The 19287-nt window shown below is 39.7% G+C and overlaps 1 protein-coding gene across 3 annotated transcripts in view; it reads right to left on the bottom strand.

The window, feature by feature from the left end:
- NELL1 (neural EGFL like 1) overlaps positions 1–19287 on the bottom strand; it is an 885423-nt gene that overhangs the window by 209634 nt on the left and 656502 nt on the right. For all 3 annotated transcript variants that reach the window (XM_034645600.1, XM_034645601.1, XM_034645602.1), the window contains exon 15: positions 8552–8647. In XM_034645600.1, the coding sequence (XP_034501491.1) occupies positions 8552–8647 (96 nt within the window). The remainder of the gene's footprint in view (positions 1–8551; positions 8648–19287) is intronic.

The raw sequence follows: 19287 nt of genomic DNA, 5'->3' as shown, positions 1-19287 counted from the left end.
CTGTAGACTTCTCAGATCGAGGCAGCCGGATGAGTGGGGACAGTAAAAAGTTATTACTTAGTGTTAATACAATATTGACTTAGTTGCTTAACTGAGACTTTTTTTAGTCCTGAAAGCTCCCAAATAACACAAGAAGGATCTCATAAGCCATAGTGAGATCAACATCTTCCTGGCATTTTTTTTCTGTGCATAGTGCCTGTGTGTCTGTGCATAAAAACTGGACTCATACTGAACATGCCATTTTTACTTTATAATGTCTAGTGCATAGAGCGTGCTCCCTAGATCCAGGAAATTTTAAAAATATTTTCCATTGGGGCAGTACTCTTCTGATTCTCATTTTTTCAATCAAGAAATTGAGGCACAAAAGATAGAAGTAACTTCCCAAGATAATAGAGCAAGGCTGTAGAATTGGACAGTATGCTTCCAGAGTTTATATTCTTAACTGTACATCTCCCATCTCATTAAATACTCTTCCTCCATAGGTTTTAAAGGTTCCAGACAATCATTACCTGTAATTTATTTCTCTAATTCTCTATTGTTATAAATCTAGGTTGCTTCCGATGTATTAATATTTCAAATGCCATCCTTTCAAAGTTTTAAGTATATCCTCAAACCCCATTCATGTACCTATCTCTGATTATTCTCTCAGTGGAAATTCCTAAGGAAGTCTGATGAATGAGCTTGGACCATGTTAAGGTTCTTCTAAGAGGATTACTCCCATGTTATACAGAAAGGCTGACGGTGCTCCCATCACATAGCTAGTCAAGAGTGGAATTTGGGAAGAGTATCCAGGTTTCCTGGTGCCAAACTGAGAATCACAATGTTGTTTTTCTATGTGAATTTGGGGAATCAAGAAAGGGGTAAGGAAATATTTGTAGAAGGAACAGTGGGTAACCTTTTTGATGAGATCTCACCTCTGCCTAGGTACAAAGCCATCTATGCTATCAATAATGGAATGAGAACTTGGTGTTATGTCTTCAATCTCAACTCCAACAAATGGGAAACAAACAATAGCAAGAAAATATCATCCCCAAGAACCATATCTAGTTCATGCCATTATTTCAGGTGAATTAACTCAACTCTTACCCCAAAGCAAAACTCTGGGGCATAAATTAATGTGTTTGCTTGATACAAAATTATACAAAATGTTTATGGGACCAGAGAGAATATGAATTGTTAAAGATGACGTGAATAAAAACACTTTACATTTGAATGGTACGGTGCGAGGCCACAAGAGCTGGCAGAAAGACTAGAGACCTTGGTAGTAGCAGATGAACAGAAGGCATGGCTCCACCATTTACCTGCCGAGTGTCCTTGGGGAAGTAGCCTATGATTTTTGAGTCTCAATTTTATCATCTAGTAAACTGAGAACAGAATTAATGATAGATATCATTTCCAGACACCTCCTATATGCCAGGAATCTATCAAGTGATTTAAATCGATGATTTCATTTAATCTCACCATAATATTATGAAATAAATAACACTAATAGCCTTCTTTTTAGTGGCTATCAAGCTTAGAAACATTACATATATCTGATCCCATTGGCATAGGTTCTGAAACCTCACCTCAAAACGAGCTAGTGTGGCTTCAGAGATTGTGCTCTTAACCCCTATTTTGTTTACTGTCTTCCTGCCTAAGGGACAACAAAGAAGTTGAAAGGAATACGTAAAAACAATGCACATAACGAAGGAGGAAATTATGGCTCATTCGTTGTAGGAGAACAAAATATATCTGGTCTTCCATAGAATCTGTTTGGTTTAAGTGCCCTTGGACACAGGTAATGCAATCAAGAGGCAAAAGATGACTGGAAGGTGTATGAACTTTGGATTAGCCATACATGGGTTAGAATCCCAACTCCACTAGTGACTGGCTGAATAACACACCTCCGTGTTCAAAAGGGTGAAACTAGCTGCCTCACAAGAAGTAACAGATGCAAACTTTGGGGGACTTAGCTGGGTAGTAGGCTAATGCAAAATTCATTTCACAGAGGCTAAATAGTTCATGAGGCACACCTAGTATCAGAACTCAAACCTCCATCCCTTAGTCCAGTCTTTTTCCCCATCCCCAGCTAGCATCCCTAATGTATAGTCCAAGTCCCTGTTTGTGAACAAAAGGTATCACTCCTTATGGTTGTACTTCAATGAGTTGAAAACGTGCTCTGTTTCAAGGAGATGAGAATGAAAAATGCCTGGAGGTATTTTTCCCTATGCCTGAAATCTGGCAAAATGGTGATCCTGGCAGGTCAAGGACAGGGTTTTGAAATAGCGCCAAGCGGCTCTGAGGGTTAAGTGGCAATCCCATTTTGGAGCCATGCGGAAGCGTGTTGGACGTCTGGCCCAATTTCTCCACCGTAGCTGAAAAAAGAAGAAAAGGTGAGTGGGTGGAGTTGAGGACAAGAAGAAGGTACTACACAAGGTACTTGAGGTGAATGAACTCAGTGTTAGTGGGTTTGGGCTCCCCTCTTCCTCCATACAATGCCTCTCCTCTGCTAGTCTCTATTTCTGGAAATACCCGGGGCAGGTCATAGCTCCTCAAGCAAATTCACACTCTGATGACTTCAATGAAATTTTGATAGAGCGTCTGTGATCATTCTTTTTTTGGTGGGGTCAACTCAGAGAAACCTCAAATCCTCCTATTTCCCTTTTAAATGATGCCACCAAAACACTGTTTACTCCAGCACCTACTGGCTACACGACTGCAGCAATCTTAGTAACAGAAGCCGCCATTTCCTGAGCCTGCACCATGTGCCAGCCCACCAGAGAAAGCTCCTGCTGGGAAAAGGTGGATAAATTTCCTAACTGTTAGGATTTTGAACAGGCACATTTGCACTCATCCTTTTCCCACCTGCCTTCCTGTGATACCTGGAGAGGAAAAAGAAGAAGTATTCTCTTCTCCATTTACAGAATGGAACTACTATCCACCTTCTTAAAAGCTCTTAAAATGCTTCCCTGAAACAAGGGAGGGCAGAGAAAATGCGTATAGATGAATGTCCGTACAACTCTCTCAAACCCAGAGCAGTATTTAAAATTTGGAAGGATACAAAGTCTTTGTTTCTGACCATTCTTTTTAGCTGGTGGATGGATAACATACTCAGGGCAAACTGCTACCCTTTGTCTATCTATCTGCAAGTCCCTGAGGCACAGGGAAAGGAACAGAATAAATTATCTGGCTAAAAGTCATTTCCTTTTAAGGAAAAGGTAAAAGACCCCCAGGAACTGAGAAAAATGAAGTCCTTTTTGTGAGTTTTTATGTTCTTTGTAGTAATGATTTTTACAAGTTTAAAATAAACACAAAGAATATTTATTGTATGAGAAAATCCAGATAACCACAATAAGAAAACAACAGCTATTGGAAATTATATTGCCAATGGATAACACTGTCAAACGTGTTTGTTTTTTGGGATTTTTTTTTTCTTTTTTTGCTATTTATTGATGTCCTTGAATATTTTTGATCAGGTTCTTAATATGCTTTGGAAAGGCTTGCAGATTAAGGTCTGCTATTTTTATAATACCAGCATATTTTTTCCCAGTTTTTTACATTACACTATGGTCTAGCCTATAGTTTGATGAGTACTGCCCAGTTCTCACTGTCTGATTCACAAGATGTTGGTTATGAGTGCCAGGATTTATACGATTTAGAATTCATGGAATATACAAATAGGGAAATGCAGTAAAATTAGCTGTCTTGTGTGTACCACCACACCAAACATCTGCATTTATATCCCAGTCAAAACACCTACTAAAAGTGACTGCCTAGTATTGTCAGAGAGAAATCATTTTATAGAAAATTCCATTTAAAATGTGTGTATCTAAGTTTTATACTATGTGGCATTATCGTATTACATATATTGAAAACTTTCTTCTAAAAAAAGGAAAGAATAGGGGCACCTGGGTGGCTCAATCAGTTAAGCGTCTGACTCTTGATTTCAGCTCAGGTCATGATCTCAGGGTTGTGAGACTGAGCCCCAAAGATTCTTTCTCTCCCTCTGCCCACCCCTTCCCCAGCTTGCACATGCACATGCTAAAAAGGAAGGAAAGGAGGGGAAGGAGGGGAAGGAAGGAGGGAGGGAAAGAGGGAGGAAAGGAGGGTAAGAAAGAGGGAGGGAGGGAGGAAAGAAAGAAAGAAAATAAAGGATTTTCTCATCCTTCAGGAGAACACAAGGGTTATGGTCATGTGCTTCCTGGGTGGGGTTGAAGCATTCACGTGTTTACACTGTCACTGGGAGAAACTGGACAGAGAACTGGCCCAGCTTCCATATCAACCTGGTTCCTAGAACCACAAGAAGGTGTGCCTCACATACTATGTGATGGGTATCAGCCAGTCTCTGGTTCTTGATTGTCAAGAATGTTCTAAATTACAGCAATTCTAAGCACTTCTAAAAATGATCAACAGATGCTTTAAAATATTTTCTCTAGCAAAAAATGCTTATAATTTTTATATTATCAACTAACACTGATACATTTACCTAAAACATACGTGTGTGTACATACACACACACACACATATACACACATACCATTTTTGTAAAAGACTTTTAAAATGCTAATTTAAACCCAGTGTTGACCACAGGAATTAATTCTGCCTCCCTGAGAATATTTGGCAATGTCAAGAGACATTTCTGCTTGTCATGACTGGGGATGACACAGCTAATGGCATTTAGTGGGTATAGAGTCCAGTGATCTTGCTTAAAATCCTAGCACAGGACAGCCCTCTAAAACAAAGAATTATCCGGTCCACAAGGTCAATACTGTCAAGGTTAAGAAACCCTTAATTAGACATAGGTTGATACCTTGTATGTAATCTCGACTTGTTCTTGCTTGCAAATTTGCTTAATGCTAAGTAGAAAACTTAATCTCATTCAGTTCCCAAAAGATGGTGTTCTGTTTTACGGTAGGTAACCTACTTTTGGATTTAGTGTAGCTCTTTGATTTCACATTTGAAAAGTCTCTTGTGTTGTTTCATTTTGTCTTATGTTTGGCTACATTATGTCAGTGTGGCATGATGTCCTGTTAGCATTCTTAGGTCAACAAGAAAGCTTTCTCCAGTAGCCCCTTCTATCCTAAAAGTAGCAAAACCACTCCTCTCATTCTTCACTCATCTCTCTCATTACACATCTCAATGTTTCTGGTGAAACCAAATCAAAGGTAAGGGCACAGAGAAGAGCCAACATAACGCACGGTCCAGAAACCAAGGGAGGTTAAATTTTGTTTATCTTTAGTGGGATTATGAAAAGTTTACATTTACTAAAATCTCTCAATATAAAATAAATGCAGAGTTATTCATCTTTGTGTTATATACCAAACACAGGTGGGTGTTTTAGCATCATTAAATTCTAGATAGGCATTTTCTTTACAAATGATTTCAATGATTTAACTAAATGTGCTTGTATTCTGAAAGGCTGAATATCACAATGGATAAAACCAATAACCATGGGGACCACAGGAAACATTTTAAGACTAAACATAAGTGAATTCCATATAGCTCAAATGAGACCATTTAGCCCTAAAATTGAAAGAAACCAAATAAAAGATTTAGTCTAATCATGCTATGAGACATTCATAATGCATTTGCATTTTTCCCTTGTACCCTGAGACTCAAAGCATCCAACATCACTATTCAATGGAAAATAGAATTATTTAATGTTTATTACTAATGATCAACATGACAAAGTAATTCAGATAAGATATGGCATAGGTTTTCGGTATTTTCCTACAATTCATCTACAGCCCTTGCACACAATTGACTGGAAAATATGTACTTTATTCTACTCATAAAAAATCTTTCAGAGTTAGAATACTGGCTAGAATCAAATAGAATGGCTTTGCTACTGATGGGAGATAGCATCTCACATGGAGAAACTTATTTTTTTTAACCTTACAATAACTGTGCACATATTCAAGAAAATGCAATTTTCAACCTCAAAGTCAACATGTATATTTGTAACATTTAGGTAGGAACCCATGTCCTGCCAGTCCTTGTTTTATTTTTCCCTCTGGTCTTGATTGCCTCCTTTATCTCTATTTTTCGTGCTCCACATTATGGACCAGAATGTAAGTACTGATTCAACCAACCACTTACGGAGCAGAGAAAAGGCCAGAGGTCAACTGAACAAGCCATCAGAAACCACAATTAATTTTTCCTGAGCTGCCACTGACTCAGACCCTGTTTTAAGATCAATGCTCTCCCTTAATTCTTTAAAAGGTAAAAAGAGTGAGAACTTTACAGGTGTTCTGGTTAAGGATCTCAATAATATAACAACTGCTTTCTAACAGGCAACATGAGGTGCTTGGTGAAAGTACAGATTTGTGGACCCTCCTTCCCAGACTTTTCTAATTCACCAGGTATGGGGCAGAAGTGCAGGAATCTGGATTTTAACAGGAAGTCTACGTATTATCCTTGAGAAACACACCCAAGGGTTTCTAACACAGGCTTTGTGCAGTGCAACTTATGCTTTTTGTTTTGTTTTGTTTTGNCTGCTTTCTAACAGGCAACATGAGGTGCTTGGTGAAAGTACAGATTTGTGGACCCTCCTTCCCAGACTTTCTGATTCACCAGGTATGGGGCAGAAGTGCAGGAATCTGGATTTTAACAGGAAGTCTACATATTATCCTTGAGAAACACACCCAAGGGTTTCTAACACAGGCTTTGTGCAGTGCAACTTATGTTTTTTTTTGTTTGTTTGTTTTGTTTTGTTTTTTAAATTTATTTATTTGACAGAGATAGAGACAGCCAGCGAGAGAGGGAACACAAGCAGGGGGAGTGGGAAAGGAAGAAGCAGGCTCACAGCAGAGGAGCCCGATGTGGGGCTCGATCCCATAACGCCGGGATCACGCCCTGAGCCGAAGGCAGACGCCCAACCGCTGTGCCACCCAGGCGCCCCGCAACTTATGTTTTATTCTCAGTTCTAATACTGGCTCTGTTAGCATCGCAAAGATTGCTTCACCTGGCTAAAGCTTTAGTTTGCCATCTGTATAAAACTGGCGTAATGCTATCGATCTCGTTTGTTGTTAATATTAAAGCATTCATTTACGAGGCCTGAGACGTAACTAGTACATGATAGATCGTATATCAGTAGTAGTATCCGTCATGATCAACATCACCATCACCATCTGTCCCCACGGATCCCTGTATACTCATTTTAGGGAAACACAGCAGTTCTAGAGGAAATAAGGCGTAACCTTTAGATTTTTTTTTTTCATTTCAGAAAACCTAATCAAATTCCAATGTGCTGCAATAAAGGCATGCGTGTTAAGTTACCATTAAGTTTCTTTGCTTTTGGCAAGAATATTTCAGCTCCATGTGGTAATGTTCTCATGCTGCTCAGAGGCAGAACTTGGCTCCTTTACAGGTCTCTTTTTAAGGATAAGCCGATTAATATTATTGAATAAATGTGACTTGATTTGTTGGTAATATCACAAAATATGGAAACAATGGCATGCACATTGTTGAATTCCTTGTTGAATAATTTATGTGAATTTTGACATGTTTTTGAAAGGCTCGGGCTGCCTTCTAAATATACAGGCACCACATTGTAATATGTTGGACAATTTGGGGTATAATAAAACCCCCCCAAAAAAATAAATAGGTTCATTAAAAAAATGAAAACTGTAAACACGAAGGAAAAAAGAGCTTTGCTTAGATCTTTGCAATTAGATGAAGACATCCTCCCCTTCATCAAATAATAGAAATGATGATGACAACATTGTATTTCCACTTTTCTCTACTGTCCTATGGTAAGTGTCAGGTGTGCTTTTCCCTTCTCAGAAAAATACAGTACAGCGGTTTTACCCTAATAAAACCCATGGACAAATACACTGAAATATTTAGTTTTATATGGTATAGACCCATTGCTTGTGTTGATTACAAACACTGGCACGCTAACATTGAATGTCAAATTTCACTTACACAAAGGTAGGAAGACTCCTTCAATTAATGCCAGAGCTGGATCTCACCAAATAGCACCAAGTGTAAACACTACATTTACTGCAAATAGAAAGGGGCACATAATGGAATCTTACCAATACTAATCGGCTTATATTACCAGGTCCATGAAGGATAATGTTTGTAATAAACCAATATTAGAATAAAATTCCAAGCACACCAATAAACCTGCTGCTGGAGTTATTTAACATGCTTTTACGCAAGGAGCATGTGGTTCTAACTTAGATTCGTTGATGCAGCAGATTGTTAAAACTCCCATAGTTGTGTGTGATGCTATCCAATAGATGATAAGTGGGGCAGGTCAGTTCGTGAGGCTTTATCTCTAATTAGCACCAAAAACGCACACTGCAAACTATTGCAGAGAAAAGACTGGACCTTGCTAAATTACACACACTGGAGGAAGAGCAAATGAAGCCCTATTTTCAAACAGAAGATGCCTAATATGCAGTAATGAAAAGATACCCGCCTTGGGAAAGGTATATCCATCATCAAAACATGACATATCAAGTCATCCTGCAGCATTATACCCAGAGAGAGATCCATTCTCTCTGGAAGTCACTCTATCTCCACTCCCTACCCCCACAAATAACAAAACACGCAGGGTTACCTTTCTCACAGTAGCTTCCTGTGAATCCAGAAGGACAGACGCATTTGTTAGGGGCCACACATGTTCCACCATATCTGCAGCCCTCCTGGCAGAATGCTGTCACACAAAAAAGAAGAGATTTCTCTTAGATAAGATGGCATAAGGAAACTTATGGTGAATAGTGTGAACACTGAAACAATTCTTTCTTTGGTGCATAGAGCATACATACCTGTGTTAACATATTTAAAAGTCTTGATATACAAAAAGAAATAAATGTTATACCTATTTCACTGGTTTACATGAGATCATTTGAAATATTTTGCACACAGCTGGCTTGTGCTAAGTGTTAGTATGAGCAGCTATTACTGTTGCTGCTATTCTGATTATTGATATATATGAAATCAAATAGGATAAATTGAGTAACAAGAAAGGATAGGGTAGGGGTAAAGGCAAAAGCATTTAAAATACTATTCTGTAACTACTCTTATAGCATCTTTTATTATAATAAAACATTTTCCATGACTTTAAAAGATTTAGGGTAGTCAATATAATTTTTTAAGGTTTTCTTTCTTTCTTATATATAATTTTTTAGGGTTTTCTTTCTTTTTCTTTTTCTTTTTCCTTTCTTTCTTTCTTTCTTTCGTTTGTTCGTTCTATGTGAGCAGGGGGAAGGGAAGAGGGAGAGGGAGAATCTCAAGCAGATTCCACACTGAGCATGAGCCAGACCTGGGGCTTGATCCCACGATCCTGAGATCATGACCTGAGCCAAAACCAAGAGCTGGATGCTTAACTGACTGAGCCACCCAGGCACCCCAGGTGATCGATATAATTTCTGATAATATATACTGAAGTGCTTACTTTTGAATATTTAAGATATTTTCAACAATTCTATAATAAAACAATGCCTTGTCCTTATAGCTAAAATGCTTAACACACCTCAAATCATTCCTTTGGGGGAAATGTTTCATTGTGAAAATGGAGTTTCAAAGGGTATGGACTTTGATAAGCCTTTTTTCTTAAATTTTATTTATTTATTTGACAGAGAGAGAGAGACAAGCCAGCGAGAGAGGGAACACAAGCAGGGGGAGTGGGAGAGGAAGAAGCAGGCTCCCAGCACAGGAGCCTGAAGTGGGGCTCGATCCCAGGACTCTGGGATCACGCCCTGAGCCGAATGCAGATGCTTAATGACTGAGCCACCCAGGCACCCCTGATAAGCCTTTTGATAAGCATCAAAAAATGATCCCAACCCCATCTCAGTGCTACCCTGCTAGTCTTCTGAGACCAGGTTACTTTCCCTTATTACCCATTAGCACAGCATATTTCCTGGAACCTCTCCTTTGCAGTACTAACTACCTTTGTCCACTTATATGTAACTGATTACCATCTTGTGTTTCATCCACTGGACCGTAAGACCCATCAGGATAAGTAACTGGGATTGTTCTTGTTCCCCATTGTACCACAATTTCAGAACCCAAGAACACAGTAGATGCTTAAAAATAGTTGGTGAATGAATTCACCTATATTTTGCAGATTATTCTGATCAGAAAACTCTTATTCTAACAATTCCTCAACACTTCCATGCAAAATAATTTGTTATCAAGCCTTGCAGGATAACCAATAATTCAGTGTACCAAAACTGCAACATTTCTCATTAATGAAGATGATTGCAACTTGTTACCACAGAGTTTCTTTTTCACATGAGAGCTAGGTGAGCAAATGTTTTTAATTGCAATTAGAAACATGTCACACTGGAAAGATGCCATGGTTATATTTAGTCATCATCACATAAATAATATGGGTTTAACTTTAAAAAGCTACATCACGTCTTTGGATAGTTCAACACTAGTTCAGGTACATAGAACTTCTCACAATATTGTCATTTTCCACATCATTTCCTATCCCCTGGATAATTTAATATTCTGTAGCTTAGTAATTAATTGTGATCTCCTTTGCATCTGCCAGAGGACAGATAGTGCATACCTTGCTATTGAAATAGCATTTCCCATTTTCCAGCATCTTAGTACCCTGAGACTATGCAAACAACATTTACACAACTTCTGCCTTCGTATGTTCATCAAAAATCAATACGTATACAAATATGTGCATACAAATGTGTACAAATTTTGTCCCCCCAAATCACACATTTGTGTTCTGATGACTGCCATTTCAAGAAAGGTATCTAACATATAGCTCTGCATCAATGTTGGTAACCAAAAATAAAATAAAGTGTTTTTGCAAGCTGAAAATGACAGATGGAAACTGGTACAGCAAAGTTTCAAGTGACCCTAAAAGAAGACAGGGGTTTGGAAGCAAGAAGCTCAGCTTGGGTTTCATCAGTGAAATAAAGACCGTGTGATCCAGATACACACACATGTATACACACATATGGTATAGGTCAGATTCATAATACATGTGTGCTCCTGATTTACTCAACGCTTAAAAAGAAACGAGATTTTGTAAAGAAAGCATGAGATGTTTGTGATGTTCTAAGAACGTAGATGCCATAATAAATATGGTGCTATGAGGATGAAATGAGTTAATATTCATAAGGGTCTTTAGTGTGTGGCACATACTGTTAAGTAAGTATATTGTTAAACAAATTTGATTGACAACAATAATGTTATGGGTGGGAAACATGGACCAAGAACAAATAATCAAATACCCAAACAACACAACCCATCCAACAAGGGGTTCGGCTTCACCAAGGATGGGTCAAAGGCATTCCTTGTTGTTTATTCTTTAATTTCTAATAATAGTAGTATGGCCCTTATTGTGGTGTTATTAGGTAGATGTTACTATTTCTTTTACAGAAAAGGTGAAACTGGGGCTCAAAAATGAAGTACCCCATCTAAGGCCATACAGGTAGCAAAGCAGTAGAGTCAAGATTCAAGGAGAGGAGTTAAGATGGCAGAGGAGTAGGGGACCCCTTTTTCAGGCGGTCCCCTGAGTCGAGTTGGATAGGTACCAGACCAGCCTGAACATCCACGGAATTAGCCTGAGATGCAGGAAGATACATCTGGATCTCTACAAATGAACATCTCCAGCGCTGAGTATTGAGGTATGAAGCGGGGAGCCGTGAAACCACACACAGATATCGGAAGATAAACGGAAGGGGGAGGGAGGCGCTGTGTTCGGGCANGGAAGCGGTAGCCACCTGCACGGGGGAGCGGGCAGACCGCGGACCCGCACCCTTGAGACAGCAGACTGAGACCATGAGACGAGAGCGCGTGCCACCAGACTGAAATGGAGCTCCGGTGTGCTCACTGGATCCAGACAGAGACCGGGAGCTCCGGGAGCGCGCGGGGTCGGCTGGCGGCTGGCGGCGTTAGAAACACAAAGGATGGAGAGGCGCCGGCCCTGGAAGTGAGCGCTGGGACACTGGCTGTGGGGCGCACACCCCGGGACGCGGCAGGGTTGAACAGCACCAAAAGAAACAGAGTTAAAGTGGCCAGATCATCAGTGGAAAACGGGCCGCGATCCTTCTGAGACAGAGGCTGAGATTCGGCCACTGCTGCTCTGACTCTCAGAAGAGGCACAGCAAACCGCCAGGGAAAGCCGCCAGAGAACAAAAGCCTGGAAATACTGGCTCACAATGTGCCCATCCCTATCCCCTCTCCCAGGAGACACGGAGACTCTACCCAAACAGGGTTGCCTGAGTATCGGCGGGGCAGGCCCCTCCCCCAGAAGGCAGGCTGAAAAATCATGAACCCCACATCCCTAAGATCCCTATAAAACAAGGGTGCACGGCCTGGGTCCCGGTCAATAATTTGGGCTCTGGACAACCCCGCAACCTCTCCTCATCAGAATGACGAGAAGGAGAAATCCCCCCCAGCAAAGAAAAGACAATGAGTCTGTGGCCTCTGCCACAGAACTGATGGATATGGATATAACCAAATTATCAGAAATGGAATTCAGAGTAACAATGGTCAAGATGATGTGTAGACTTGAAAAAAGTATTAACGAAAATGTTAATGAGAATATAGAATCTCTAAGGGCGGAAATGAGAGCGAATCTGGCAGAAATTAAAAATTCTATGAGCCAAATGCAGTCAAAACTAGAGGCTCTGACGGCCAGGGTCACCGAGGCAGAGGAACGCGTTAGCGAATTGGAGGATGGGTTAGTAGAAGAAAAAACGAAAATAGAAGCTGGTCTTAAAAAAATCCACGCCCACGAATGTAGATTACGGGAGATTACTGACTCTATGAAACGATCCAATGTCAGAATCATCGGCATCCCTGAAGGGGTGGAGAAAAACAGAGGTCTAGAAGAGATATTTGAACAAATTGTAGCTGAAAACTTCCCTAATCTAGCAAGGGAAACAAGCATTCGTGTCCAAGAGGCAGAGAGGACCCCATCCAAGCTCAACCAGGACAAACCTACGCCACGGCATGTCATAGTGCAATTCGCAAATATTAGATCCAAGGATACAGTATTGAAAGCGGCCAGGGCAAAGAAATTTCTCACGTACCAAGGCAAAGGTATCAGGATTACGTCAGACCTGTCTACAGAGACCTGGAATGAGAGAAAGGCTTGGGGGGGCATTTTTAAAGCTCTTTCAGAGAAAAACATGCAGCCAAGGATCCTTTATCCAGCAAAGCTGTCATTCAGAATTGATGGAGAAATAAAGACGTTCCAAAATCGCCAATCATTAACCAATTTCGTAACCACGAAACCAGCCCTACAGGAGATATTAAGGGGGGCTCTATAAAGGTAAAAAGGCCCCAAGAGTGATACAGAGCAGCAAGTCACAACCGATACAAAGACTTTAAAGAGAAATGGCATCATTAAAATCATATCTGTCAATAATCTCTATCAATCTAAATGGCTTAAACTCTCCCATAAAACGCCACAGGGTTGCAGATTGGATAAAAAGACATGACCCATCCATTTGCTGTCTACAAGAGACTCATTTTGAACCCAAAGATGCATTCAGACTTAGAGTAAGGGGATGGAGTACCATCTTCCACGCAAATGGACCTCAAAAGAAAGCTGGAGTAGCAATTCTCATATCAGATAGACTGGATTTTAAACTAGAGGCCATAGAGAGAGATACAGAAGGGCACTATATTATTCTTAAAGGAAGTATTCAACAAGTGGATATGACAATTATTAATATATATGCCCCCAACAGGGGAGCAGCAAGATACACAAGCCAACTCTTAACCAAAATAAAGAGACATATAGATAAGAACACAGTAATAGTAGGGGACCTCAACACCCCACTATCAGAAATAGACAGAACACCCTGGCAAAAACTAAGCAAAGAATCAAAGGCTTTGAATGCCATACTCGACGAGTTGGACCTCATAGATATATATAGAACACTACACCCCAGAACCAAAGAATACTCATTCTATTCAAATGCCCATGGAACATTCTCAAGAATAGATCATGCTCTGGGACACAAAACAGGTCTCAGCCAATACCAAAAGATTGAAATTATCCCCTGCATATTCTCAGACCACAACGCTCTGAAATTGGAACTCAACCACAAGGAAAAACCTGGAAGAAACTCAAACACTTGGAGGCTAAGAACCATCCTGCTCAAGAATGACTCGATAAACCAGGAAATCAAAAAACAAATTAAACAATTTATGGAGACCAACGAGAATGAATACACAACGGTCCAAAACCTATGGGATACTGCAAAGGCAGTCCTAAGGGGGAAATACATAGCCATCCAAGCCTCACTCAAAAGAATAGAAAAATCTAAAATGCAGTTTCTATATTCTCACCTCAAGAAACTGGAACAGCAACAGAGGGACAGGCCTAACCCACTGACAAGGAAGGAGTTGACCAAGATTAGAGCAGAAATCAATGAATTAGAAACCAGAAGCACAGTAGAGCAGATCAACAGGACTAGAAGCTGGTTCTTTGAGAGAATCCATAAAATTGATAGACCACTGGCAAAACTTGTCCAAAAACAAAGAGAAAGGACTGAGATTATTAAAATTATGACTGAAAAGGGAGAGGTCACGACCAGCACCATTGAAATTGCAAGGATTATTAGAAACTTTTATCAACAGCTATATGCCAAAAAACTAAACAATCTGGAAGAGATGGAGGCCTTCCTGGAAACCTATAAACTACCAAGACTGAAACAGGAAGAAATAGATTTCTTAAATAGGCCAATTAACTATGAAGAAATTGAGTCAGTGATAAACAACCTTCCAAATAATAAAACTCCAGGCCCAGACGGTTTTCCTGGGGAATTCTACCAAACATTCAAAGAAGAAATAATACCTATTCTCCTAAAGCTATTTCAAAAAATAGAAACAGAAGGAAAGCTACCAAACTCATTCTATGAGGCTAATATTACCTTGATCCCCAAACCAGGCAAAGACCCCCTCAAAAAGGAGAATTACAGACCGATTTCTCTAATGAATATGGATGCCAAAATCCTCAACAAGATCCTTGCTAATAGAATCCAACAGTACATTAAAAGGATTATCCATCATGACCAAGTGGGATTCATACCTGGGATGCAAGCATGGTTCAACACTCGCAAATCAATCAATGTGATACATCATATCAACAAGAAAAGACTCAAGAACCATATGATCCTCTCAATTGATGCAGAAAAAGCATTTGACAAAATACAGCATCCTTTCCTGATTAAAACCCTTCAGAGTGTAGGAATAGAGGGTACATTTCTCAATCTCATAAAAGCCATCTATGAAAAGCCTACTGCAAGCATTATTCTCAATGGGGAAAAGCTGGAAGCCTTTCCCTTAAGATCAGGAACACGACAAGGATGCCCACTCTCGCCACTATTATTCAACATAGTACTAGAAGTCCTTGCAACAGCAATCAGAAGACAAAAAGGGATCAAAGGTATCCAAATCGGCAAAGAAGAAGTCAAACTGTCTCTCTTTGCAGATGACATGATACTCTATATGGAAAACCCAAAGGAATCCACTCCCAAACTATTAGAAGTTATAGAACAATTCAGTAAGGTGGCAGGATACAAAATCAATGCCCAGAAATCAGTTGCATTTCTATACACGAATAACGAGACTGAAGAAAGAGAAATTAGGGAATCCATCCCATTTACAATAACACCAAAAACCATACGTTACCTTGGAATTAACTTAACCAGAGACGTAAAGGACCTATATCCTAGAAACTATAGATCACTTTTGAAAGATATTGAGGAAGACATAAAAAGATGGAAAAATATTCCATGCTCATGGATTGGAAGAATTAACATAGTTAAAATGTCCATACTACCCAGAGCAATCTACACTTTCAATGCTATCCCGATCAAAATACCGAGGACATTTTTCAAAGAACTGGAACAAATAGTCCTTAAATTTGTATGGAACCAGAAAAGGCCCCGAATCTCCAAGGAACTGTTGAAAAGGAAAAACAAAGCTGGGGGCATCACAATGCCGGATTTCGAGCTGTACTACAAAGCTGTGATCACAAAGACAGCATGGTACTGGCACAAAAACAGACACATCGACCAATGGAACAGAATAGAGAACCCAGAAATGGACCCTCGGCTCTTTGGGCAACTAATCTTTGATAAAGCAGGAAAAAACATCCGGTGGAAAAAAGACAGTCTCTTCAATAAATGGTGCTGGGAAAATTGGACAGCTACATGCAAAAGAATGAAACTTGACCACTCTCTCACACCATACACAAAAATAAACTCCAAATGGATGAAAGACCTCAATGTGAGACAGGAATCCATCAAAATTCTAGAGGAGAACATAGGCAACAACTTCTATGACATCGGCCAGAGCAACCTTTTTCACGACACATCGCCAAAGGCAAGAGAAATAAAAGATAAAATGAACTTATGGGACTTTATCAGGATAAAGAGCTTCTGCACAGCCAAGGAAACAGTCAAAAAAACTAAGAGACAGCCCACGGAATGGGAGAATATATTTGCAAAGGACACCACAGATAAAGGACTGGTATCCAAGATCTACAAAGAACTTCTCAAACTCAATACACGAGAAACAAATAAACAAATCATAAAATGGGCAGAAGATATGAACAGACACTTTTCCAATGAAGACATACAAATGGCTAACAGACACATGAAAAAATGTTCAAAATCATTAGCCATCAGGGAAATTCAAATCAAAACCACACTGAGATACCACCTTACGCCAGTTAGAATGGCAAAGATAGACAAGGCAAGAAACAACAATTGTTGGAGAGGATGTGGAGAAAGGGGATCCCTCCTACATTGTTGGTGGGAATGCAAGTTGGTACAGCCACTCTGGAAAACAGTGTGGAGGTCCCTTAAAAAGTTAAAAATTGAACTACCCTATGACCCAGCCATTGCACTACTGGGTGTTTACCCCAAAGATACAGACGTAGTAAAGAGAAGGGCCATATGCACCCCAATGTTCATAGCTGCATTGTCCACAATAGCCAAATCATGGAAGGAGCCGAGATGCCCTTCAACAGATGACTGGATTAAGAAGCTGTGGTCCATATATACAATGGAATATTACTCAGCTATCAGAAAGAACGAATTCTCAACATTTGCTGCAACATGGACGGCACTGGAGGAGATAATGCTAAGTGAAATAAGTCAAGCAGAGAAAGACAATTATCATATGATTTCTCTCATCTATGGAACATAAGAACTAGGATGATCGGTAGGGGAAGAAAGGGATAAAGAAAAGGGGGGTAATCAGAAGGGGGAATGAAACATGAGAGACTATGGACTATGAGAAACAAACTGAAGACTTCAGAGGGGAGGGGGTGGGGGAATGGGATAGACTGGTGATGGGTAGTAAGGAGGGCACGTATTGCATGGTGCACTGGGTGTTATACGCAACTAATGAATCATTGAACTTTACATCGGAAACCGGGGATGTACTGTATGGTGACTAACGTAATATAATAAAAAAATAGTATTATAAAAAATTTTAAAAATAAAAAAAAAGATTCAAGCAAAGACTTCTTTGGCTACAAAGTCTTGCCTTTTCTTTATATGTTACAGGGCAGGTTAATCTGTAATCCAGTATTTACGTGGGCAGCTTTATTCTTTTTTGGATAGTTCTATAAGGGGCAAGGAAACGGACTATACATTGAAAGGAAAAATATGTCCAAATTGCACATGTGGCATGAAGAAAGGGGGGTAGGGAGCTGCTCAATTTCATGTACGTCTTATTTCATCTCCATTTTTGTCTGAGCCACACCACAATTGCCCAAATCCAGGCACATACGATTTTTTAACAGAATTTATCTGGAATAAAAAAGAAATTCATTACCTACTTGAACCTCAAAGAATATGATGAAGTAATTTAAAAAACAAAACAGAAAAGCAAATAAAGAAGGAGCATGCCACCCAAAACTTAAACTACTTGAAATGAAGATCAATGCAAGTGTTTTTTGAATTCCTTAAAGGATATCAAACTACACTCGTATCCGAGATTAAAGGTTGTAAATAGATTATTTATATCTGGTTCTTCTTGATCAATTATCAACCTAGCATTTCAAGAAAACCATTCTGATACTCAGAGGACCTATAATTTTGTGCAGCATTACTTTGTTGATGGCATAACCAAAACAAGAAGCCAACGCACCATTACATGTCTTTCTAGTTTATGAGAAGACAGGATAGTAGAACTACATGGCTCAAATCCTTGTTCTATATTTATTGGCTGTGTCACCTACAGCAAATTATTTCACTCCTGTGGGCCTCAGTTTTCACAAGAACAAAGCAATGATGCTAATAACACCTATGCTGTGCAGGTTAAACTCAATTACCACAGTAGACCACCCGGCACAGGGCACTGCAGGTGTAATGTGCTCAAGAACCAGACTTGACTGTTATTTACCACCAGGATTCTGGTTTTCCAAATGACAGTAGTATTACGCACCCGTTTTGTGCTACATTCTGGAGATGTGGCAGTGACTTAGACAGAAAAGATCCCTGGGCAGTGGAGATTATTCTTTAATGAGGGCTCATTGTCACTCCTTCCTTGACTTGATGAGTTTAGTAGTATCATGTGGTTTGCAGGGGAACCTGGAGCCACAGCTCCTCTGCAAAATCAAAAAACTCAGGCATCATGGGTATGTTGCTCTTTTGTCAACCACTTTCCTAATTCTGAAGCATGGCTTGAATAGATTGCAAATATACAATGAAATTATAAGCCTGAATCTGTCATCACAGCGTCATTTGTTATTAATGTACTACCCTGGGGGAGATGGTGCACTGGATCAACTCTGAAATGGTATTATTCTATTTTTGAAAGGACTCTTTGCATTGTGCAAGAAAATAAAATCAGAAAACTCAAAATTGAGGGAGCACCAATCCACAGAAAGACTAGTTATTTTTCATTAAAAAATTCTCAGCATGCGAAACAACAAACTTGGGCATTAAGGGGAACAAAATGAGAATGTGGGTTTGCAGATGCCAGTTTGTAGATGCCCAGTGTCATCATCATGTGTTCAATTTGACACAAGTAGTTTTACGCTAATAAAAAAAAAAGTCACAACCATTCAAGTTCTAAACACTTTGCAGGATCCTCTTAAAGCTTTATGGGCATATATTTAGTTTCTAGGGATACCCTGTATCCTGACAAAAATACAAGGAAACATACAAGTCTCAGCACCATCTGATAAAGGGAAACCCTTTGCTTCCCTCCTGGTTTCCTTGAGAAAGCCTCCCTTCCTTCCCTCTCTTCCTTCCCTTCCTTCCTTTTCTTCCTTTTTAAAAAGATTTTATTTACTTATTTGACACAGAGAGAGAGACAGCCAGCAAGAGAGGGAACACAAGCAGGGGGAGT

Source organism: Ailuropoda melanoleuca, chromosome 16 (assembly GCF_002007445.2).
Source record: "Ailuropoda melanoleuca isolate Jingjing chromosome 16, ASM200744v2, whole genome shotgun sequence".
In the NCBI taxonomy this organism is placed as follows: domain Eukaryota; kingdom Metazoa; phylum Chordata; class Mammalia; order Carnivora; family Ursidae; genus Ailuropoda; species Ailuropoda melanoleuca.
This window is presented reverse-complemented; position numbering and strand designations above follow the sequence as displayed.